Source organism: Pseudophryne corroboree, chromosome 4 (assembly GCF_028390025.1).
Source record: "Pseudophryne corroboree isolate aPseCor3 chromosome 4, aPseCor3.hap2, whole genome shotgun sequence".
Classification (NCBI taxonomy): Eukaryota; Metazoa; Chordata; class Amphibia; order Anura; family Myobatrachidae; genus Pseudophryne; species Pseudophryne corroboree.
The window spans coordinates 86,816,135-86,842,164 of NC_086447.1; the positions used below are offsets into that span (position 1 = coordinate 86,816,135).

General features: G+C 45.6%; 2 protein-coding genes across 4 annotated transcripts in view; one reads left to right on the plus strand and one right to left on the minus strand.

Annotated features, from left to right (window-relative positions):
- PLA2G7 (phospholipase A2 group VII) overlaps positions 1 to 21,302 on the minus strand; it is a 121,707-nt gene extending 100,405 nt beyond the window's left edge. The window contains exons 1-2 of one of the 3 annotated variants that reach the window (XM_063915236.1): positions 21,215 to 21,302; positions 14,028 to 14,222 (exon numbers count right to left, since the gene is read on the minus strand). The gene's annotated coding sequence lies outside the window, so the exon portion shown is untranslated. Of the gene's footprint in view, positions 1 to 7,203; positions 7,788 to 7,835; positions 8,015 to 14,027; positions 14,223 to 21,214 lie in introns of those variants that run through there. The other 2 variants (XM_063915235.1, XM_063915237.1) reach the window with 2 other exon arrangements.
- On the plus strand, positions 15,669 to 24,907 carry ANKRD66 (ankyrin repeat domain 66). The gene is made up of 4 exons (XM_063915238.1): positions 15,669 to 15,810; positions 16,404 to 16,562; positions 17,136 to 17,364; positions 24,454 to 24,907. Exons 2-4 carry the CDS (start codon positions 16,415 to 16,417, stop codon positions 24,662 to 24,664), a joined length of 588 nt encoding a protein of 195 aa, XP_063771308.1. The 5' UTR covers positions 15,669 to 15,810; positions 16,404 to 16,414; the 3' UTR covers positions 24,665 to 24,907.
- The last annotated feature ends 1,123 nt before the right edge of the window (positions 24,908 to 26,030 follow it).

The window sequence follows — 26,030 nt, forward strand, 5'->3', positions numbered from 1 at the left end:
CGAGATGAGATCCTCAGACCCCTTGTGAGACCATATGCTGGTGCGGTTGGCCCTGGGTTCCTCCTAATGCAAGACAATGTTAGACCTCATGTGGCTGGAGTGTGTCAGCAGTTCCTGCAAGACGAAGGCATTGATGCTATGGACTGGCCCGCCCGTTCCCCAGACCTGAATCCAATTGAGCATATCTGGGACATCTTGTCTCGCTCCATCCACCAACGCCACGTTGCACCACAGACTGTCCAGGAGTTGGCGGATGCTTTAGTCCAGGTCTGGGAGGAGATCCCTCAGGAGACCATCCGCCACCTCATCAGGAGCATGCCCAGGCATTGTAGGGAGGTCATACAGGCACGTGGAGGCCACACACACTACTGAGCCTAATTTTTACTTGTTTTAAGGACATTACATCAAAGTTGGATCAGCCTATAGTGTGTTTTTCCACTTTCATTTTGAGTGTGACTCCAAATTCAGACCTCCATGGGTTAATAAATTTGATTTCCATTGATAATTTTTGTGTGATTTTGTTGTCAGCACATTCAACTATGTAAAGAACAAAGTATTTAATAAGAATATTTCATTCATTCAGATCTAGGATGTGTTATTTTAGTGTTCCCTTTATTTTTTTTGAGCAGTGTATATATATATATATATATCAGTACAGCAGCAGCCGGCACTCACAAAAACACACAGCCTGCTCAGGTGCTGAATCCAACAGTCTGTGTACAGCCAGGAAATGAAATGGCACTCAGAGACAACGATAATATATCAAAAGGTGTAATATTCAACGTTTCGACGCTTAAAGCCCCGTCGTCAGGACCAAAAAATACAACAGGTACACAATGTGACAAAGAACTTACCCACATAAATACCCCCAGTGGATTGGCGCCATCACCCGCGAATCTCCACGAGCATCTCCCTGCCACGGTCGGCTTCCGTCACCGCACATCCGGTTCCGGCGCTGTCCGTCACCATAATACATACATATATAACACACATTTATATATACATACACAAACACACACATGTAAACACACACACATACATACTGTACATACACAAGCACACACACAAACCCACATACATACATACATTCCATACAAATACACACATAAACAAAGATTAAAAACTTACATATAGTATACAGCTGAGCGTTCTACACCAGGGCTGGGAGCAGAGGGGCGGCCGTGGCAGTGTGAGGATGGAGGGAGCTGATGTGGCTGAGCATGCGCAGCCAGCAGCTCCCCCGGCACCCGGGACATTCTGTAAACAGAGAGCTGCATAGCTCTCTGCTGTTGCTACAGCTCCCTGTCCGCGATCGCTGTCGCGCTTTTGCTGTGACAGAGACAGCTGTGTCTCCATCTCAAACAATGTTTTGCGGTCATTAGTGGGGATTTCCAGGTACTCGGAAACCCCCCCTGCGTGCGTCACTGGATATGCCACAGACACAGATTCCAGGAGAGTAGGTCAGCCTCACATTTGGAGTTCCCTACCATACAAACTTGGGTCTATTCTTCCAAAAACCAAATATCCTTCCAATATGGTTTGTTTTATGGTCTGTAGGTGGAAACCTCTGCAAACATGTTGACAAACATATAAACACAAATAATCAGAAACAACAAGCCATGCGCTCTGAGGCAGCAATGCTAACCACACTACACACTGCACAGATTCCCTGACAGTGGTTATTTTTTAACCATGTCTCAGCACAAACTTACAAAATAGCAGACACTTAAAAGAATCACTGAAAGTCCTTGGATCACATCCAGACTGCTGAAGTCAAGGGTTATGTCCTCCATTCTGTATTTAGCAAACAGCTATAAGCAGCACAGAAGATGCCTCACAGCACTGAGGTCATAAGTTCAATTCCCACCATGACTCTAATACCCCTTTTCCACTAGAGTAGCCCTGCAGACAGCGCTCACCAACCCGGCAATTGGCGGGTTGGTGACGCGCTAGTGACGCGGCAGGGGCGGCGCTGGGAGATCACATGATCTCCCAGCGCCGCCCTCCCTATGCACTGTGAACGGGAGCCGTGTCGCCTCGACACTGCTTCCGTTCACACTAGACAGCTAGCCGGGTTGAACACGTGTTCAACCCGGCTAGCTTCCAGGGTAGGATTCCCGGATCACTTGATCCGGGAATTTGCCGGGGGACCCGTTTCCACTAGGGAAAAACACGGGTAAATACTAAATGCGCGCCCCGCGCATTTACCAGTGTTTAAAAAAGCTAGTGGAAAAGGGGTATAACTGTGTGGAGTGTATATACTCCCCGTCATATTAAAAATGAAATGAATACATAGTGCCGCAGCTATGCCAGTCACAATGAGAGGTGAGCGTACTGCTACACACAATGTAAGTAGTGCAAGCGGGTGAGGAGAGCAGCGGGTGCCCCTAAGCTACGTAGTGGCATGGTTTAACTGAGGGTGAGGCCAGTAAGATAATGACCAATGGGCAGAACTGATAGGAATTGTCAATATAGCGCTGTCATGATTTCCCGCCACATGAAAACTTACTGACAGTGACAGTTATACAGTGCCGCTATAGCCCTATAAGTAGGCCAGGGGCCTGAATATGTGCCAGACCCAATGACGACGTACACGCAGTTCTACTGCTCATGCATCTAATTTGCTATAAATTTGCACTCTGCATGCGTCCCACGGTGTGAATGCATAGAGCCGCAGCCGCGATGCAGAGGCTTGTAAAAGTGCTGGCCATTCCTGGGCTGTGACTGGGCGATGGCTATTCAGATAAAGACGGAAGTGTCGCTGAACTGGTGGTGAACTCAGGCACACAATGGCTCACATAGGAGGCCGTACTCTGACGGAGAATCTGTGCCTACAGTAGCATGGCTCTGGTGCAACATTCAATGGTGCAACCAATGGTGGCGTCTAAAGACGCACCAAGCGGTATTTCAGCGCCTATTCAGCGTTATTAACATAAAGCCCCACACGCGAAACTGCCAAAAGATGCACACAAATGACGCACCCAGAATGAGCCTCGAGTAGTCTCTCGTACTGTATAGCGGGATATAAGTGACAGATACATAAAGATACATGCTGGCGTATTAACAAGATATAAGTCACACCCTTCACCCCATGTATAATGATCTGCCCCTCCATGGCTCCCGGCCATACAGCAGCAGTCACCCATTCAGCAGACGCACATGGAGTTCCTATATAGACATAGGCTCTGGGTTCCAACCCGGAAATGTGACTCAGAGTTTTCTAATTACCAGGAAAACTGGAAAAACCCTACGTAACAAGCCAAGCCCTTACATCTATCTTGGAATACATTTCATTTCATCCGTTCCAGTTATATTAAACATCCTAGTGATATTTGGTGGACCCCTTCATTTAAAGTAAAGCATTCGTTACCTCTAATACCAAGAAATAAAGACACGGAGACTTGAATTTGGCAGAAAAATTGCTAGCTATTTATTTGACCCTAACCATAGCAAACCTGTAAATGAAAACTTTGTTAAGATGCCGATTCAGCCGGCATATGGTGGCAGAAAAAAGAACGGCTCTATTAAACTAACGCTAACCTTAAAATGCTAAAATTCGAAACCATCCTAATTTTACTACAAACTATCAAACTCGGTAATAGGTGACAACTCAACCCCCACAGTGACTACCCACCCTGATGGGTGCCCTGCCGCTGCCTCCCGGACGGGTGGTCGAGCGGCCAATAAGTCGATGGAGGTGAGTGCACCTAAACCACACCAAACTGTAAATCACTACAGCTTACCATACAACTACAAACTGCCGTTCTTTTCCGCCAATAAATAGCCAACGATAAACCCAGCCAACAATTCAACGCCAAGGGACTCCGTGCCAGAACCTCTACCAACAGGGCGGGAGGGCGGGAAGGCAATTCACCAAACAAGAGAGAGCAAAATGGCCTAGCCTTCCCTATATATATTAAACCCTCCCCTTTTTCCAAAGGCTGTACTTTCCTCACAGCTAGGTCCACCCCTCACAAGATGTTTAACTCATTCCTTTCCTATGCAGTCAATTCTCTCTCCATCCCGGAGTATGGCATTTTTCAGAGAGGAATAACTGATAATACATCACTGCACCTATTATTGGCCCTCATTCCGAGTTGTTCGCTCGTTATTTTTCCTCGCATCGGTGCGATTAGTCGCAAACTGCGCATGCGCAACATTCGCAGTGCGCCTGCGCCAAGTAAATTTGCTAAAAAGTTTGGTATTTTACTCACGGCTTAACGGATAAATTTCTTCGTTCTGGTGATCAAAGTGTGATTGACAGGAAGTGGGTGTTTCTGGGCGGAAACTGGCCGTTTTATGGGTGTGTGCGAAAAAACGCTACCGTTTCTGAGAAAAACATGGGAGTGTCTGAAAAAACGGGGGAGTGTCTGGGTGAACGCAGGGCGTGTTTGTGACGTCAAACCAGGAACAAAACTGACTGAACTGATCGCAGTGTAGGAGTAAGTCTCGAGCTACTCAGAAACTGCTAAGAAATTTCTATTCGCAATTGTGCTAATCTTTTGTTCGCAATTTTGCTAAGCTAAGATTCACTCCCAGTAGGCGGCGGCTTAGCGTGTGCAATGCTGCTAAAAGCAGCTAGCGAGCAAACAACTCGGAATGAGGGCCTTTGTACAAGACAACCCCGTCCTTATTCCCCACTGTTGCTGCTGACTAAAAGTGATAATAATTATATGAGCACCGTATTACACATGGACTCCGCCCACCTGTCATTTCAGTGTCCTTACTTTATTAGTACGGATGGTGTAATGGTGTAATTACTGCCTCACAGCACTGAGGGTTCGATTCCCACCATGGCCCTAAAGGCCCCCATCCACTAATCAGATTTGGGCAGTTTTCTTCAGATTTTGATGCATCTGACCGTCATATCTGAAGAAAAGTGTCACATTGGATGGCTCTTCAGATCCAATGCTCACTCCCGTGTCAGATATGTCTGAACTACAGATCTCTGAGGCTGCCCCAACTATTTATCTGAATCTGAAGAAAACAGGTGCACATCAGATTGTTTTTTTACTTCAGATGTATCTGATCAGATTCATCTGAAGCGTCACTTGACTGGCATCTCCCTGACCACTCCCACCCACCAAGAGGGGGAACAGCGGCAGCAGCAGCATCAGATCAATCACATGTAGCATGTGTGCATCAGATATATCTGAAGTGAATGTAATGAAAATTAAAGCCAGGGTCTGATCCGATTCCCGGGACTCTCCCGGGAGAGTTCAAGAGAAATCTGATGCTACCTGCAGTTCAGACAAGTCTGAGTAGTGGATGGCCACCTTTACTGTGTGGAGTTTGTATATTCTCCCCGTACTTGCGTGGGTTTCCTCCGGGTGCTCCGGTTTCCTCCCACAATCCAAAAATATACTGGCAGGTTAACTGGCTCCCAACTAAATGAACCCTAGCGTGAATGTGTCTGTGTGTACATGTGGTTGGGAATATAGGGGGTCATTCCGAGTTGTTCGCTCGCAAGCTGCTTTTAGCAGCTTTGCACACGCTAAGCCGCCGCCTACTGGGAGTGAATCTTAGCATATTAAACTTGCGAACGAAAGATTAGCAGAATTGCGAACAGACACTTCTTAGCAGTTTCTGAGTAGCTCCAGACTTACTCGGCATCTGCGATCAGTTCAGTGCTTGTCGTTCCAGGTTTGACGTCACAAACACACCCAGCGTTCGCCCAGACACTCCTCCGTTTCTCCAGCCACTCCCGCGTTTTTCCCAGAAACTGTAGCGTTTTTTCACACACTCCCATAAAACGGCCAGTTTCCGCCCAGAAACACCCACTTCCTGTCAATCACATTACGATCACCAGAACGAAGAAAAAACCTCGTAATGCCGTGAGTAAAATTCCTAACTGCATAGCAAATTTACTTGGCGCAGTCGCACTGCGGACATTGCGCATGCGCAGTAGCGACTATTCGCTCTGTTGCGACAAAAAAATAACGAGCGAACAACTCGGAATGACCCCCATAGATTGTAAGCTCCACTGGGGCAGGGACTGATGTGAATGGCCAAATATTCTCTGGAAAGCGCTGCGGAATATGTGTGCGCTATATAAATAACTGGTAATAATTAAATCATTACGTATTACCATTTATTTCTAGGAGGTCACAAGCTACACCCAGCAGTACATTGATAACCAGAGTACACAAATACATAGGAGAGCTGTAACACCATGATACAGCACAGGAGAGAATAAGGTGACTCACTAAGGAGGGCAGGAGCAGAAATGGTATCGGACAGGGTTGGGGGGGGGGGGGGGAAATAGTGCACAAAACAGCACTAGATGAGCCTGTGCCCACATAGACGAGGCAGATGTACTAAGCCTTGGAGAGTGGTAGAGATATATAAAGATTTTCAGGGTAAACAGAGCTGTGGCAATCTCAAATGAATGGTCACGCAAAATTAGTATAACCTACTCAGGAGGGTGTGAGCAGAAATATGGGCTCTTGCTACAGTCACATCCTTCGGCAACAAACATTGAATTGCTCCAACGTGCACTCATTACTTACAGCTGCGAGGAAAAAAAACAACTAAGGGGTCTATTTACTAAGCATTGGATGGAGATAAAGTCGCTGGAGATAAAGTACCAGCCAATCAGCTCCTAACTGTCATTTTTTTAAACACAACCTGTGGCATAGCAGTTAGGAGCTGATTGGCTGGTACTTTATCTCGTTACTTTATCTCCAGCCAAGGCTTAGTAAATAGACCCCTGAATCTCAACCGAAATGGCAATACAGTTCTCGGCGATGTCCAACTGCGCAAATCACCTGTTATTAATGTAATGAGTCTTTATCAGTATCCTGTACACCGCGGAGTGTCTTCATTACCAATCTGGAGGCACTCCGTGTTGCCCAAAAAAAAAAAAAAAAATTATTTGTCAAATAGTATTCTGTAAGCTAAAAATCTATCAGATTTCTACACTAGAAGTAGTCTACTTATGCTGTATGATTAAGCCATTTACACTAATGCTCCTTATACAGATATATAACCACGTATAATGCAGATACAATTCCATTGTATAGTCTCTAGTAATTACAAACAACAGCCTTGTAACAAAAATAAAACAAAATATACTGTCATTTTAGCAAAACCTTACTGACAACTGTTATTTGTTCCAACACATTTTGTTATGCCAAGCCTAAATGTACCAGCATAATATACAGAAGATTAACCAGGAATGTGGTACTCAAAACCTCAACTTACGGGCCAATTTAATTAGACGCAAGGTGACTTTCCAACGAAACAGCGGCAAATCATCTTAGCTCTCCCTCCTCGCAGCCCGATCTTGACGCAGAACTTTTTGAGGATTTTTGTACGCAGCTCTATGAGGTTCCGAACCAAACTCTGCGAGTCCGATGTCCGCCACACGCATATAATTATTGAATCAACCCCAAAAAGTGGAACATAACTGAGAGTTGGTTCTATGGGGTATATGCAATTGCCGGCGAATTGCGGCAATTTTTCGCCCGTATTTTAATTCGACACAATTCGACCGTCGAATTCCTAGTAATGTCAGACGATGATAATCCGATTGGTCGTAAGAGTAACGTCTCCACTTTATCTCTCTCCAAGACTTGATCAATCTCCCCCATGCTGTATTAAACACCTGTGCTGTACCTGTCTTTTAGTCTTAGGAAACAGGGACGTTGGCAAAACCTCAGTTCCTGGAAATGTGTTTCCATGTGATAACTGAAACTCTTACAAATTCCTGCTCACAGAGTAACAGTAAATATGCACTGGTGGCTGGCAGCCCAGCTGTAGCAGACGTGTACGTACAGATATGCCTTATGTGCTGTGCCAGGCATGCCAGCCAGATTGGCAGTACACAGACTCACCTCTCAGCTGGATCTCCCACCCAGCACTGGCTCCTACTCTGCTGCCTCCTTCCTTACAACTGTGCCCAGAGCAGAGCCTGACTCAGTGTGACCTGTTTGCTTTGTCAGTACTAGGGGAGGTGATCACAGTCCTTTCCTGCTTTAAGTGCAGGGCAAATGGGGAGGAGCTGGAACTGATGTCTTCCTTTCTCATTCCATGCTGATGATCACAGAGCTGTGTGTAGTAATGCAGTGCACTCAGTGACAGGGAAATGCTCACACACAATACACACCCCAGTGAGGGGCTGCGCAATACACAGTGACGTTTCCAAAGTACAGCTCATCCAGATATTTAGTTTGCTTCTACAGCAAGTTGCGTCATGTGCTGCGATTTGTATGCTAGGGAGAATCGTGTCTTTCTTTCAATAGTCAAATTCCACGGAGGGTAAGGAGTGGGTCTGAAATATGTGGCCTGGTACACAGCTATCCCAAGTTTACATTGGTACAAATGGCCAGTCTGATACAGAGAGCTGGTCTGTCATTCCGCCTGTCGTTCGCCCATGCTGTGCATTTACAGACCTGGAGAATGCAGGGAATTTTCACTTCCTGCACTACAGAATTAAAGAGACGGGATCTAGGCACTAATGCGGGCATGGCCTATAATAAGGGAGGGGGGGGGGGGGAATAAACTGCTGCCGAAGGCTGTTTGGAGGACGAAGCTTTCTGCGCAATATCAAACAATGAAAATAAGTTTTCCTGCATTTTGAAACTGTGCGATGCTAGCTGCTAGGTCTAGTCAACAAATCATAACTGTGCCTTAGATTCAAATGTTGAGACTTGCAGTAGTAGAAAAATGCAATATTACACCCCATGCATTTAATAGTACAAACAATGCAATATTACACCCAAAGCATTTAATAGTACAAACAATTCAATGTTACACCCCATGCATGCAACAGTACAAACAATGCAATATTACACCCTATGCATGTAACAGTACAAACAATGCAATGTTACACCCTATGCATGTAATAGTACAAACAATGCAAAAATACAAACAATGCAAACTACAGACACTGCAATAGTATAGATACTGCAATAGTATAGATGCTGCAATAGTACAGACACTGAAATAGTACAGACACTGAAATAGTACTGCAATAGTACAGACACTGCAATATTACAGACCCTTCAATAGTACAGACAATGCAATAGTGCAGACCCTCCTATAGTACCATTACTCCATTAAGCAATGAACACAGTGGGGTAATTCAGATCTGATCAGGACTTACTTATCCAGTGCGATCACATCAGGCTGATCGGGGCCGGAGCTGACGTCACACACCCTCCCTAAAAATCAGTTACCACCCACAAATGGCTTCCTCCTGACAATCGCCTTGCGAATGCCCATGCAAACGATTTTTCGCACCATCCCGCCGCTGACCAGCGATACCCTATGTTGTTGTCCGACGCGCGTACGCATTGCGGTGCATACGCATCTGAATTACCCACACAAACATCATATACAATACACTCCTATTAATGGGGTCTCCTACACAGCTAATCTAGGGCCTAATGCCGCAGCACGTCAGGTCTAGTGCCTACAAAAAATGGCGTATTCAGAAAATGTGTCATAAGTTGGGTTTTTTTTTTATGTAGTTATGAAAATACCTTTGTTAGAGCAGTTACATGAACTCCGGCTGTCATTAATGTCTTCTAAGTCAGGTCTGAATAACCCGTGGTTCTCCAGGTGTTGTGGCACTAAAAATCCCAGCACACCCTGCCAGCTGTCTGTTAAAGCATTTTCAGGTCTGTACTTTCACTGACACTGCAGCTCATCCATACGGAGGGAGGGAGACTATAGGGCAGAATTATCCCCCATGTGTTCTGCGTCTTCACTGAAAATCGTCTCTTTTTAACATTTCTCCAGCCGGCACCTGCCTATGGTGTGATTTTGCCATCAACATAGGTGACCGTGGCTATGGCTGCATACTGCTTTATCAACTTATCAAGGAGTCTATTTACTAAGCCTTGGAGGGAGATAAAGTAGATGAAGATAAAGTACCAGCCAATCAGCTCCTACCTGCCATGTTACAGTCTGTGTTTGAAAAATGACAGTTATGAGCTGATTGGCTGGTACTTTATCTCCAGTGACTTTCTCTCTCTCCAAGGCTTAGTAAATAGACCCTCAAGTCACTCGTCAAGAAAACATAGCCATATGAGGATGGTGATAAGCCTACCTACTTTATAGTCCAGCTGCAGCTAAGGATACACTGTCTGTCATGCGCATGCTTTGCCTCATAGGCTTTGCACATGCATAGTCCTGAATAATGATCATTGTGTAATATCTTTAGTCTCACGCATGACCAGTAGGGTCACATAGAAGGCATAGAACGAAGTATCAGCTCTATGCTGCTATGATATTGGGGGTCAGCAGATCACCGGAGAGATATGTTTGCCCCACCTCTTCCCCGCTACTGTTAACGTGATACATTGCAATAGTCTATTCATGAAGCAGTGAAAAGAGTGGAGAAGTGAGCCAGTGGAGAAGTTGCCCATGGCAACCAATCAGTGCTGAAGTAACATCTATCAAGTGCATTCTATAAAATTATACGGAGCAGCTGATTGGTTGCCAAGGACAAATTCTCCACTGGCTCACTTCTCCACACTTTTCACTGCTTCATGAATAGACCCAGACATCCCACGTTGCTCTGTAAGCAATGTAAGTCTTAAGGGCCCCATACACTAGGACGATAATGCGATTTCATCCGATTTCGGGCATTTGGCCCGATATATCGGATGAAATCGGGCATTTCGGAGGTGTTTCCGATCCGATGCGCGTTCCCGTGAGCATCGGATCAGATCCTCCAGATTGAATGTGCTGCACATTCAGTCACGTCCGACCCCGCAGGCATGGCTGGGATCGCCCAGGATACATCGTATGAAAAGGACAGCATACGATGTATCTTGGGCGATCCTGCCACCGAGGAGGCTGCCGTGGTGATTGCCGGCGACATGTCAGAAGGACATGTCGCGTTAGTGTATGAGGCCCTTTAGCACTGCGCAAAACGACATCATGATACACTGACCTCTATGTTCAGCTGGTGACTCTCTCTGACCCCAACCCTGTCTCTCCGCACAGACTGTTTTGTTTTGGAACTGTGTGAGTCACTGACTGTGAGGAGCAGCCCTGTCGCCCCCTAACCAACTGGATTCCAAAACAGTACGACAGCTACCCTCAGAGGGTAGAGACAATCAAGACCATCATGAGTCTCATCCCATAGCATTATACACAGAAGATAGAATAAGAATCGGAAGCCCGTCATGTTACCTAGCTATTGCATAATAAAAGTTTGATGGAAGTACGATTGGGGGTCTTACAGATCTGATCGCTAAGCGATTTTTGCGGTCCTGCGATCAGATAGTCGCCGCCTACAGGGAGAGTGTATTTTCGCTGTGCAAGTGTGCGATCCCATGTGTAGCAGAGCTGCACAAACTGATTTTGTGCAGTGTGTGCGCAGCCCAGAACTTACTCTTCCAGTGCCATGAGAACAGCATGATCAGGGGCCGGAGCTGACGTCACACACCCTCCCAGAAAACGCCTGGGCCCGCAAGCGTTTTTCCGGACGCTTCCTGAAAAAGGTCAGTTGCCACCCACAAGCGCCCTCTTCATGTCAATCTCCTTGCGAACGCCCGTACGAATGGATTCTTCGCACCATCCCGTCGCTGACTGGCTATCCCCGTTGCAGCCGTCCATCGCGCCGGCACAGTGCGGTGCATACGCATGCGGAGTTTGGATCTGATCGCCCACTGTGCGAAAACGCACAGCAGCGATCAAATCTGAATGACACCCATGGTTCGTGCGTGTGCAAAAGTCCCAGTTTCTGAATGTACAATAGTGACCCGCAATTATGCCATATCCGGGACTGATTTTTAATAGTTGCATTCAACTTTATCTTAGCATTGCGAGAGCATATCTGCTGCACCATTCAATGGTAATGAACATCGGAAAGTTGTCATTGAATGAAACAAACACTAACAACAGAAAAAAAAAAACCATTGATGTCTGTAAATAATCGACTATTGAGGGTTATTATAACCCTAAGACAGAGTACCAGCACTTTGTTTTGACTCAAGCCTTGCATGTTACACTGTTTTAATGCATCTTGGAGTACTACAGTAGGACCCCAGTACAACCATGCTTATCACCTTCAGTCTGAGTGTAATGCTATGGCTGTCTCTGACTTTGCAGTCACTACCCCAGTGACTCCTATGCTCCCTGGCTAGTTGTGTGGGTTTGCTTCCACTTGGTAAAATTGTGGTCCTGTCTCAAATCTCCTATTGGCGAGGCTTTCACCCTCTTCTCAGTCATTGTGGGATCTGGGATGTGTAGACTTTAGTGCCCAAGGGATCAACGCTACCCTAGCCAGTGACTCCTCTTTCCCCATGTCCAACTTCCAGATACTGACATCCCTGAATCCCTGAATAGGAGAAGCCTACGGTACGGGGATAACATTACACAGTGTAACCGTGTATTGCAATGAACTATGCCCTGCTTTTTGGTAATCTCTGATTGCACAATATTAATATTTTATAATCCATGACTCAGATGTATTGCAGCAAATGATCCTCCTGAGTCACAACCAAATATTTATTTGCAGAACAGGGACGGTAATCATTGCAGCTGGTGACTGCTCCAGTGTCACAGGGAGAAATGTATCTTTCAGTCATGTGATCACAGTTTCCCTACCAATCATGTGACCTTAAATTCCTCCCTGTATCACCCAATTATTCTTCTTACTCAGCAAATGGGATAATTAGTGCTAGAACATTAGCCTGCTTTAGTTACATAGCTCCTTTTAGCGGTGGATACAGAGAAAACAGGAGATCAAGAGACAGACATCTACAAAGCAAATCTATATTGGCCCAAATTTCACTATGTATGTGTCGAAGTCAAAATATTACATAGAGAGAACATACAGACTCCCCACATTATAAGTCGCTATGCTTGCAAATACGCGCAGCGAGCACAGCAATATATGGTAACATACGCATTTACACAGACATGCCACAGAGATAGATTGGACACATATTTCATACAGCACATAATTATAACATATCAAGCGCCAGACATCATAATGATTTAAAATTATATAATGGAGTAACGTCATGTATGTGTATTATTGGAGCAGAGCAAGATAGACATGTCGTGCTTGGTATTACAGTAACCAGATTAATGTGTAGATTCATTTGATACTTGTTATTAAGTTGTAGGACATTGCAACAAGTAGTTATGATTAAATGTATGAAAGCTAAAGTCACTCTTATTAGAACAATGGACATTCCAAGCAGTTGGTGGACAGGAAACTCAGGCCAGCCCTTTTGATGTCTTCAAGGCTGAACTTTGTTAGCATACGAACAGACCAGTGACTCATCATGAATGAGAAAGTTCCCTCCCTTAGACTAGATGTGTGCACTCCCCCAAACTAGATAGCACATTGCTGATCAGACACACAGGAGTTGCTGTTTTGTCCCAGACGATGGTGGAGATGTTGCCAGATCAGTTCCTGTATTTATTTGCTGAGAGAGAGAGATATATGGAGCGGAGGATGCATTGAGGGAATGGTATTGTATGCTGGCCTGTAACTGTATGTATTTGATTTAGTTTGTATTAACTGCTTACTGTATAAATTGTAACCATGTAAATATATGTACAGTGTGATATATTGAATACATAACCTTTTAATAACAAATATATACATCAATGAGCTTTGGAACTCAGACAATGTGTGGGTGTATTCTTTTCTCTTAAGGGATGTAGTGTTTTGTAGTGTTTTGAGACGTCCAGCGCACTTTTATCGTATATGGTAATAAGATGCACCTGGCGTCTGCAGTATATATTAGAGCAGGCATTTTAAATATTTGTTGGGAAAGCAATTTGGTATTTACATATGTGACTCCCAAATTATCCCAATACTCAAGAAACATCCAATGAAAATGCGTTGGGTTATAAATATTCATTTGGCCTGCTGTGCTGACCCACTGTGCGGCCATACATAGGTACCGGAACGGTGGTGGTGGGTGGGGGAGGCAAGGGGTCCCCCCTCCCTAATAATTGGAACATTTCAATATCTTTACAACCTGGGACTATCCCAGGACTTAAGTTCAACTTTAAAGAAAAAAATTAAAATGTGATATGAGGAGGATATTTACAGTTTCAGTTTATTCTGCATCCTTGCCAATGTTTTGTATGTCCAGAGGTAGGCAATCTGTAATTGGCAGTGCATGCTGGGATTTGTAGTTCCACACCATCTAGTGAGCCACATGTTGTTCGAGCATTAAACTGAGTGACGCCATACATTTGTCATGCAGCGTCACTGATGGATGCTCCGGCATGTTTTCTGGTACCTATAATCATACAAAAATACTTTTACTATGGACAGCAACAGAGTCTTTATCATTCAGTATTTCCAGATACATGGAATAGTAAGTATCACGCCCAGCACCCGCCCCCCTCCCCCCCCCCCCCCATTAGGTTGCAAAGCTGTCAGATTTACCAAGTTTCGACGCTAATCAAGATGGCGTTAGCCTCTGTAACTTACAGTATGGGCTACGTTTCACAACATTTCTTGCCATCATGGTACAGTAACTGCAATATAGGGATTTTATGGACAGTTTCGTAATTGTTCCATGGAATATTCCACTATATTTACTGTAACCAGGCCCGGCGACAGGGGGGGTCAAAGGGGACACCCGTCCCGGGCCCCGTCGTTGTGAGGGGCCCCAAGGTCCAGGCAGCGGCGGCTGCATTTCATCATAAGTGTAAATAATTATATATTGCTCCCGGCATCGCGGCAGCCGCTGGCCGCCCGCTGTGTGGTTGCGTTTTTTTAAAATTCAGCACACGCGCCCCCCCACCCCGCCGGAGTCCTGTGTTCACTCCTCAGTGCTCCCAGCCCCCCCCCCCAGGTCACCTGTCATCCGTTCAGCCAGTCCCCGGCCGTGCCGTGTAGTGTACTGACGTTGCACCGCGCACCAGTCACACAGCAGGATGCTCGTCCGGACCGCCCCTCCAGTGTCTCACCGCACACGGCCTCCCTGTCTCTGCTGTGTGAGTGAGGAGCCGGACGGAGAGCCAAGCAGGAGCGGCCCGGGACACAGTACTGCAGCGGGACTTAGGGAGGCGAGCCTGGTCAATGAGCGCCGCGGAGCCGGCGGCTGTGTCACTGTCAGTGTCAGTGTGTTGCTGCTGCAGCCTGCTGGTAAGGCTTTTATCCCTTCATGCATCATGTATAGGGCTTTAGGATTGGTTTGGGGCGGAAAGCAGGCGGGCACATTATGCACATTATGCATGCATCTGCATTCTGCACATATGGATGCATCTGCATGCATGCATGTGCATGTCAGATGAGAGCAGAATGTCTGTGCTGTTGGAGTGGACGTAGATAGGATCCCGGCGGCCGGAATCCTGGCGGTCAACATACCGACGCCGGGATCCTGGCTGCCAGAATGCCGGCAGGAGGCCCAGGCATATTGGTGTCGGCATGCTGGGGGCAAGGGGGGTCTTGGGGGGGGGGCCCGCAGAGATGTCAGTGTACCGGGCCCCAAGATTTCTGTTGCCGGCCCTGACTGTAACTGCGGAACTATATTTTGATGGCAGAATTTTGGCCTTTGTGTTTCTTCATGGAAATATAAAGGAAGCCAATGCACTTTATAAATATTGAGTGATTATTTACTATTTAATGATGTCTCATCCCCAACCAGTTGCTCCCATTGCTGCGTAATTCTTTTTTTTTTTTTATCTGAGACATTCCTGCAAGGAAGGAACAGAGATGAGTGACAGGGCATGAATAGGCGGGAGGAGCTGGTTACCATGGCAGCCGCTAACAACAACACACACCCACTCTCAGCTCCAGGCAATCTCCTGACTTCAGTTACTGCAAGGATTTGCTGGAGACCTTTTAGTGCCTTTCTGCACCTCCAAGATGTAGATAAAGTAAGATAAAAACATTTTTTTGTTAAATTTGTCGGATAATTTAGAAGCTTAGGGGAAGATGTACTAAGCAGTGATAAAAGTAGAGAAGTGAGCCAGTGGAGAAGTTGCCTATTGAAGTAACATTAATAATTTGCGTACTATAAAAATATACAGAGCAGGTGATTGGTTGCCATGGGCAACTTCTCCACTGGCTCACTTCTCCACTTTATCACTGCTTAGTACATGTCCCCCCTAAGTCATATCAGTAAATGTTTGATGCTTGTAATAGGCTGTCCTGTGCTACAATGTATCTGCATAAACAGCAATTAATCTTAAATAGGGCATCAAATGCGCATGTTATGCTCTCCATTTGCTCTATGCATGCTACCAGTTGCTACATACAGTATATGTGTATATATATATATATATATATATATATACTGTATATATAATTTTTGCCAGTGTATCATCTTGTACTGCTGGAGAAGGAGCGATATATAAATACAATTATTATTATTATTATTATTATTATTATTATTGCTGACAGTGTACTTAGGTCCAAAAAATTGCACTAAAACCGCAATAACCCATCTATTTTCCGTTCTTTGCAACAGGAAGTCACCAGATGGCTGATGGGACTGAGATCCATCAAGCAGCCGCTCTCGGAGATTACGATTTGGTATTTGAGATCCTGAAGAAAGGTCTGCATGACCCTAACTGCAAAGACATTGACTGGAATGACAGGACTGCCCTGCACTGGGCAGCTTCCAGAGGTACAGGAGGGTCCTAGCCTGAGTGCACTGGGAATTATGTAGTCATCTCTAAATAATAAAATTAACTGCAGATAAAAATGATGTCATCATGTTGGCAGGTAATGACTGGTAACCCCTCCCACCACTGCCAGTGATGTCACTTGCAGGGAGCTCTGGCATAACATACAGTCTCCTATAGATCCTATGTAGGCCATTATGTGGAGACAATGAAGGAGATCCTGAAGTAAAAGAGAGAGATAGAGAGAGGTGTGTGTGTGTGTGTGGGGGGGGGGGGGGGGGGGGTAAAATGAGAGGTTTAGAGAGAGGTAGTGAGAAAGAGATAGAGTAGCGGAAGAGAAAGAAGAGGGGAATAGAAAAGAGGAGAGAAATGTGAGAAAAAGTGTCAGAGGGAGACAGAGAAATAGAGGAGGGAGGACGGAGAGTGAGAGATGGCAATAGTACCCATCCCAATATTGGAAGAGGGGGGATCCTTTGCATGTATACAGGATGTAATGGCATGCACGGTGAAGGAGTAGCTAACCCACCATTCATTCATGTTCATCCATTTTGCCAAACCATTCTTGTCTCTGGCAGGACAGTCCGACACCGTGAAGCTGCTAATTGATTACGGTGCGCGGCCCTGTCTAAGGACGGACATTGGCTGGACTCCTGCACATTTCGCGGCAGAATCGGGAAAGCTCGGCGTTCTCCGCACCCTCCATTCCCTTCATGCACCCATTGATTCAACAGACCTACAGGGGGACACCCCCCGCCGGATAGCAGAGATGTACGGCCACAAAGACTGTGTCAAGTTTCTGGAGACGTAAGTTTCATGTTTGCAGAACACTCACGTTCCGCACTGAGCTGGGATGCGGTACCAATGTATAGGTCCACAGTGTCTAGGTCAACCCCATCTTGTCGGCATGCATTAGGTTGACAGGTACAAAAAAGCCGACATTGTAAAAAAATTGACAGGTAAAAGGTAGACAGTGCTTAAGGCCGACATGGTCAAAATGTCAACATGACAATAGTCAACATACTTTTTTTTTCCATGTGTTTCAAACTTCTGCTTGATTTACTATCCACGTGGACTAAGATTAGGAATAGTAGCCTTGCCCGAAGCGCGGCGAGCCTGCGAGAGTACATGTTACCACTAGTTGTGCTGAGATATGGTTAAACATACAAAATGACACCCAAAAAACTACTAAAAAACAACACGCCAACCGTTTTTATGTCAACCATTGTCATATCGGCATTTTTACCATGTCGACATTTTGTACCTGTCAACCTTACCCATCGTCTACCTTTTACCTGTCGACATTTTGTACCTGTCGACCTTACCCTCCGTCTACCTTTTACATGTTGACCTTTTGACCCTGTTAACCTTTTGACCTTGCTGACCTAATGCATGTTGACCATATGGAGCCGACCTAATGACTGTCTATCTAGACAGTGTAGCTCTTCTATACCACACCTACTGGTATTACCTCAGAATCTTTCTGTGGAACCCGTCACAGCTATTTTCATACAGTTACATAAACATGCAGATTTTATGTCAAATTATGAATATTCTGTGTAGCAATTCAACATGCAACCCTCCAGCTGCTGTGGGACTAAACAACCCAGCATGCCCTACCTAGTTTTGCTATTAGGGCATGCTAAAACTGTGGTAGGGCATGCTGGAATATGTAGTTACACAGCAGCCGGAGGACCGCATGTTGAATCCCCGTGCTACTGTATATAGTGTTAGGATATGGTATGCTCTGTACCTGTCTCCTTCTGTGTATCAGTCTATGGGTGCATCCCCTAGCGTTAGACCTCTAGTGCCAGGAGTCACTCGGAGGCGGAGTCTTATGATGTAGTTCCTGTTCCTCCATCTCAGAGAGAGTGAGGAGAGTGTGACAGAGACTGAGGGGCAGATTTATTAAACTTGGTGAAGTGATAGAGTGCACGGTGATAAAGTACCAGAGAATCAGCTCCTAACTACCATGTCACAGGTTGGATTTGAAAAATGACAGTTAGGAGCTGACTGGCTGGTGCTTTATCACCTTCCACTTTATCACTTCACCGAGCTTAATAAATCTGCCCCTAAGGGGCAGATGTATTAAGCCCAGAGTAGTGATAAAGCAGTGATACGTGCAAGGTGATAATGCACCAGCCAATCAGCTCCTGTCAATTTGCATATTGGAGCTGATTGGCTGGTGCATTTATCACCTTGCACATATCACTGGTTTATCACTTCCTTATGCCTTCTCCAGGTTAATACATCTGCCCCATAGTCCTGGTGCACAAGTGTGCAGAGCTGAGACTGGGAGCAGATCTCAGCTACAGAGACTCACAGTGTTCCAGCATGCATCATGTTCTCTACAGTGGGAGTCAGACTGCACAGCTGTGCAGTCCTCCATGCTTCACCACCATAGACATATCCTGATAAGTACCACTACCTAATGCTGTTACCTTGTGTGATATATGGGCTCCTGATTACCACTATCAGTGTTACATCTGAGTCACCTGTGTTCATTAAATAAACCTACGCTGTTTAAGTCACAAAGTAACATAGTAACATAGTACCTAAGGTCGAAAAAAGACATTTTGTCCATCGAGTTCAACCTATTTGTGGTCTCCTATGCAGTATTAATTTTGGACTAATTTTGTCTGATGCTGATGTCAGCTGTTGTGTTTTATTCCTCTTTTTTTTTTTCTTTTTCTTTTTTTTTAACTATAGTGCGTGACTACGCAGCATAACCCTAGATATCCTTATCCATTAGGAATTTATCTAACCCATTCTTAAAGGTGTTGACTGAGTCCGCCGTTACTACTCTCTCAGGCAGGGAATTCCAAACACGTGTTGTCCTTACTGTGAAAAAACCTTTTCTTCGCTTTGTTCAGAATCTCCTCTCCTCTAACCTAAGAGAGTGACCACGTGTCCTCTGTGCTGATTTTACCAAAAACAGGTCCCACGCAAGTTCTGTATATTGTCCCTTTATATATTTGTAAATGTTGATCATGTCGCCTCTTAGTCTCCTCTTTTCCAGTGTAAACATGCCTAGTCTTGCAAGCCTTTCCTCGTATTCCAGCGTCTCCATGCCATTAATTAGTTTAGTCGCCCGAGTCTGAACCTTTTCTAGCTCCAGGATATCCTTTTTGTAGTATGGTGCCCAAAATTGTACACAGTATTCAAGATGTGGCCTCACTAGTGATTTATATAATGGGAGTATAACACTCTCATCCCTTGCGTAAATTCCCCGTTTTATGCATGCAAATATCTTATTAGCCTTCTTTGCTGCAGTCCTACTTTGGATACTGCTGCTTAATTTGCTATCTATGTGAACACCCAAGTCTTTTTCCAGTACAGAATCCCCTAATATTTCCCCATTTAGTAGGTAGGTGTTATTATTGTTCTTGCTGCCACAGTGCATTACCTTACACTTTTCTATACTGAAGCTCATTCTCCATTTGGCTGCCCAAGCTTCTAGTTTAACTAAGTCATTCTGAAGAGACTCAGCATCCCCCTCCGTATTTATAACCTTACACAATTTGGTATCGTCTGCAAAAATTGACACCATGCTCTCTAGACCTACTGTTAGGTCATTAATGAAAATGTGTGTGGACTGACGTCAGTGCACCAGATAGCCCAGTACACTCTGCCAACATACAGTATAATCTCTCTTCCAAGAAGCTGATAATATCCTGGACAGTCTGCCATGTTCACCATAATTATTTAGTAACAGGGCACCTGAAAACTCTGTAGTGCCAGACAGTATTGCCATTTAATAATAATGCCATCTTAATGTATAGGCATACTGGGCCACTGCTTAGGGCCCCACTAGTCTAGCGGCCTCCGAGCAGGGGTGGGTGGTGGTCACACAATCAGAGTGCCTCTCAGTCTGCAGCCAGGCAGCGAATTGTTGTCAGCATGCTGACTGGTGTACGGCTGGAGCTGTCCACCAATCAGAGTGCTGACAGCCATTCATTGTATGGAAGCATGTGAAGAGACAGTGTGGGAGCGCAGGAGGGGCATGTTATGATTTCTCTTGTTTATTGGTTCCAGTGAATGGATGGGGAGGGGCCTCAGTGCATTGCTTTGTCCAGGGCTTACAATGCTGCTGTGACGGCCCTGTTTAGCATACTTCATTTACCCTCTCCTCACTTCTTTCACTTATCTTGCTAGGGATGGCCAACAATCAACTATGGTTAGCAACCATCATCAGTAAACGCTTCAATGGCAATCCCTATAGCTCACTTGGCAGAGGCAGTGAATAGAAGACCTGAAGGCTCAGGGGCGTAAGTTCATGCCATGAGCCCAGAGCCCAAGTAGTTGTTGGTGCCCCCTCACACCTCTCTGCTCGCATTCACTACCAACACCCAAATCCCAGCAGCAGTCAGACACGCACTCAGAGTCTTCCATTCTTGCTATTTGCTGCTCCACCAGCAGCGTCGGCAGCAGTTCCCACATGTGTGAGGGGGGATAGACAACAAAGGAGCGAGGGGCCATGCACTCCAGCCCTTCCCCTTTTATGTACATTGTTGTGCTTTTCTTGCTGGAGATATGTCCCTAGGCTGGAGCAGGACCTTGTGAGAGAGAGGACCGCGGCACTGCTTATTTGTGCTCTGGGGCGTGTAAATCAGAACCTAGAGGAAGTCGGGGGGCCCACTTCAGGGCTAGCGATCACCTTCCATTGTCTCCTGTATGTCTCCTGTGGCCCTGCCTGAAGCCTCTGCACCGTCCTGATCACCTCAGGCAATATCTCCCAGTCACTGATAGGCTAGGCCGCTAGGTGCACGTTACGTGAATCCCAGCCTATGAGTGACTAGGAGCCGCTGGTCATGTGACCAGTTGCAGGGATGCCCTTTGCTAGGTTTTAGAACTGGCAGGAGACACGCAAACCAGTCCTCTCCCTCCTGATGGTGAAACGCCATGCCCGTGGGTGCAGTTCGAGCACATAAGTCTCTAGGGGCAGCGCAGGGCAACCTATACCATGTTAAATTCACCACTGAAGCAGCCTGGGGTATAACAGGGTCCATCTTAAAATCCCATACAGTACATTGTTTTACTGAAGTAAGCCGTAATCACACAGCTGTTTTTCCTGTAGAGAGGTTATTATACCATAGGTCAGTATATACAGTGCTATTCTACCATTTATGTGCAACTGCTATGTAAAATCTTGTACAAGTACAAACATTTAACTGATGCTTAGAAAGCACGGTAGCACACTGGTTAGCACTGCCTTACAGCACTGGGGCTTTGGTTTCTTTAATGACCGATGCACTGTGTAGTGTTTTCTTCTCATGTATGCGTGGGGTTTTCCCGGTGCTCCAGTTATCTCCCTCATTCATTAAACATCTGGTAGTTTCATTGACTTCTGGCATAAAATTGATGCTGGTGTTTGTATGGCGGCGAAATTAGACTATGATCTCCAACAGGACAGGGACTTATGTGAACGGCTGAAAATGTCCTGGACAGGGCTATGTAATATGGTGGCGCTATACAAGTAATAGTAATAGGTACATTCCTATATAAATGTGTAACTGTTATTATATTTTCTCATTAAACGTTTATTTGCAATTGCAAGTCGCATCGGGACCCCTGCTGGTTATACTACTGAACTACAGTTTTTTTTTTAAACCAACGAAGAGTACTGTAAGTTTTCAGTAATATACAGGGCCTATTGATTGTTAGAGCCCTGGCCATAATTATTGGGCTGATTTATTTATTCCGTAATCATTTATCGCCACTATTAAACCCAATATATTGTAGAGCAGCAGACAACAAGACAGTAGAGCAATTTAATCATGCGTGGGATAGGCATATAAATATCCTACAAAGAACTAAGCACCAAAAAGGGTTAAGATTACCTAAAGGATAAAAAAGGGGCAGACTAGATGGGCCAAATTCTGCCGTCAAATTCTATGTTAATAGTTTCTAGGTCCCAGCACAGTTGAGTCTGCTTTGGCTTTCAGTAAAAAAAAAAAAAAAAAAAAAAAAAAAGGTTTTAAAATAGGTGCATTTGTTTTTTTAAAATGTACAAAATTATTTGAAAACTATTATTTTAAAACTTTTTTTTAACTCTCAATCTAACGACAAGAGAAAAAGCGTACAATACAGAAAAGACAGATCGCAGGCACATACAAAAAAATAATCAGCAAAACACATTTGAGCAGAAGGAATTTTTTTAATATTTTATTAGCGAATGAACAAAACATTTTCTTAAAATGATTTATATCTGAACGGGTGTCCAGACATTGCAGCGGTGACATCTGTCAGGTTTGCCACTGTATAGGGGTGTTATCGTCAGCCTTACCCCTGTGGTCAGTGGCGTATCTATAATAGGTATACGGGCCCCTGGTTCCAGAGCGGCCCACACCACACACCACGTACCCAATTCTTGAATACTTACCCCTCTGGAGGCCTGCGTCGGAGGAAGCAGTGCTGCACAGCCACTGCACCATTTCCCCGGAGACCTGCACATGCACATTAGTCTCTGGCAGAGCGCTAGGGTATACTAGTGGGATCAGTACGAGATCCCGCCGGGTGAGATCCCGGCGGTCAGAATACCAACACCGGGATCCCGACTGGCACAATCTTGACAGGGGGACGAGCACGACGCAGCCCCTTGCGGGCTCGCAGCGCTCGCCACGCTGCGGGCGCGGTGCCTCGCTATGCTCGGCACACTAATTTATTCTCCCTCTATGGGTGTCGTGGACACCCACAGAGGAAGAATATGTCGGGATTGTGTCGGTCGGGATCCCGGTGTCGGGATTCCGACCACCGGGATCCTGTCTGGCGGGATCTTGACCGCATCCCATACTAGTGACCCTAGTGCTTAGAGTCTACTTCACTGCCGGCTATAGAGGCGGGGGGCCCGACAGAGACTGCACATGTGCCCCCTCCTCTCTTAATACAGCCCCGCCTGTGGTGTATAGGGCAAATATATGATGTTGCGTGCATTGCGTCATTACGTTATGCAGGGGGTCAGGGCTGGCAGCACCGGAAAGTGCAGTGCAGACTGGAGCATCCTGAGGATGCTCTAATCGGCTGTATACACTGCAGCTCCGGCAGCACTGCAGCAAAGATCCTGGCGCCAGGGTGCTGTTCCAATCACCCTGCTGACCTGAAGCAAGAGCCTTGGGGCGGTGACTCTGCTGCACACAGAGTCCTGCACTCTGGGGGTCAGTCCGAGTTGATCGCTCGCTAGTTACTTTTAGCAGCAGTGCAAACGCATAGTCGCCGCCCACGGGGGAGTGTATTTTCGCTTTGCAAGCGTGCAAACGTCTTTACAGCCGAGCTCTGCAAAAACATTTTGTGCAGTTTCAGAGTAGCTCTGGACTTACTCCGCCTTTGCGATCACTTCAGTCTTTTTGGAGCCGGAATTGACGTCAGACACCCGCCCTGCAAACGCCTGGACACGCCTGCGTTTTCCCAAACACTCCCAGAAAACGGTCAGTTGACACCCATAAACGCCCTCTTTCTGTCAATCACCTTGCGTTCGGCTGTGCAAATGAAATCTTCGCTAAATCCATCGCCCAGCACCGATCCTCTTTGTACCTGTGCGACGTGCTTGCGCATTGCGGTGCATATGCATGCACAGTTTTGCCATTTTTTTACCTGATCGCTGCACTGCGAAAATCGCGAGCGATCAACTCGGAATGACCCCCCATGTACGATGGCAGTGCTCACTCACCCCTAGTTACGGCCCAGGAGGAGATTGACATTGGGTCAGGGTGACCGTTAGGGTTAGGGATAGAGACAGAATTAGAACGGCATATTAAAAAATGTCAACTTTACATAAATATCAACATTACAACCATGTTGACATATTGAATGTAACATTGTGACCGTCGACAAGATATATCACACCCAGATTTTCCAGACTGTCACTGGGATTGTAGTAAATCTCATTTTCCTTTGCAGGGCGGAGGTGGAATGCAGAGATTACCGACTTGATGCAGATCTTAAAGGAGAACCCTTGGACGAGTTGGATGAGGACTGGGAAGCCAAGAAGTCAGAGTTCCTCAGCAATAAAATAAGAGCACATGAAACTAAGCAGGAAAACGTTCCCTTCAGGCACAAAGCAGAAATCCGGCCGATAGATACATCTGGGCACAGAAAGACAAACAAGTAACAAAAGCAGATTACTGCTAAACAGAGACACCCACCGGGTACGGAAATCTGCTTTGGTGGTGAACCTGGATGGTGCGCCCGGTACATCTCACACAGTGCGCGCCTACTACCCCGGTACTGGAATATGCCGCAGCCAATGAATTGCGCGCATTGTGCAGCAGCAGTGTAACATCACGCCAAGCCTCCTGCCACATTACCGCCTCCCATTTTTTATTAAAATAAATAGTTTTGTCTTCTCCTAAAACATGGCTCGGGTTACAGTATTAGTACGGTATAATGAAATGTAGGATTTAGGGGCAGATTGTAAGTCAGATGCAAAATTGCTCTCCCAAAATGGGCAATTTAATGGAACAGCAAATCCGACCGAGTTCTGCGTTATTCAGAATAGGACAGAGATAGGCAAAGATGTCTGCACATTCTCCGTCTGTATAAACTCGCCATCTGCCTCCATGCACTGACATCAGTCTCTTATTGTATATGATTGCTCTTTTTATTACATGCGGCTGTTTTATGTGCTTGTAACATACTTGGCTATTTTATAACCCTCACCTCCTTGAGAACCCAAAGGGGAGGGACCAGTGGCAGATGCGGAGGTGTGGCAATGCAATTTGCATCATCGCAGCCCTGCCCACTTCACTCAGGAAGTGGTTGGGATGCAGGAGCACCTCCGGGAGAACTCCCCAAAAGTCAGGAGTCTCCCCGGCATTTTGGGTGGTTTAAAGATTGAAATTGAAATAAGGCGTGCACTTCTCTGTTTCATTGCCACACAGAGGGGAAAAATGGGTCTCAGCATTTGTAGCACAGTGTCATAGTGGCTAGCTGGCATTACTGCCTAACACACTGAGGCCAGGAATGAATGAGGTCATGGCAAATCTGTGCAGAGTTTGTCTGTCCTCCCTATATGTTTGAGGGTTTTTTTTCCGGGTGCTATGATTTTCTCCCACTCTCCAAAAACATACTGGTAGGTCAACTGGCTGTTGATATAAAGCTAGTGTGTGTACACGTGTGTGCTGTGTGTTAGGGAATTTAGGGGCAGGGACATGAAAGACATATCTCTACAGCACTGAGTAAATTGGTGGCATTAACTAAATAAATGATAATGAATAATCCAAATTAGAATATATGATGAGAGCAGTTTTGATGTCTATAATCGAAAACACAGAATCAAAAGGACTGCGCTTTTCGCTATCTGATAGAACAAGCTGCTATAGGAGTATGAAGGGAATCCACTTTCCCCAATAATACGTTAAGAAACCGAAAAAAGCCCTCCAAGCGCTAAAATATCAGATATTGCTAATTCTATTATATTATTAAGCATACATTTGAATGGAAAATATTTTTATTTAAAAATATCTAAACACAATTTA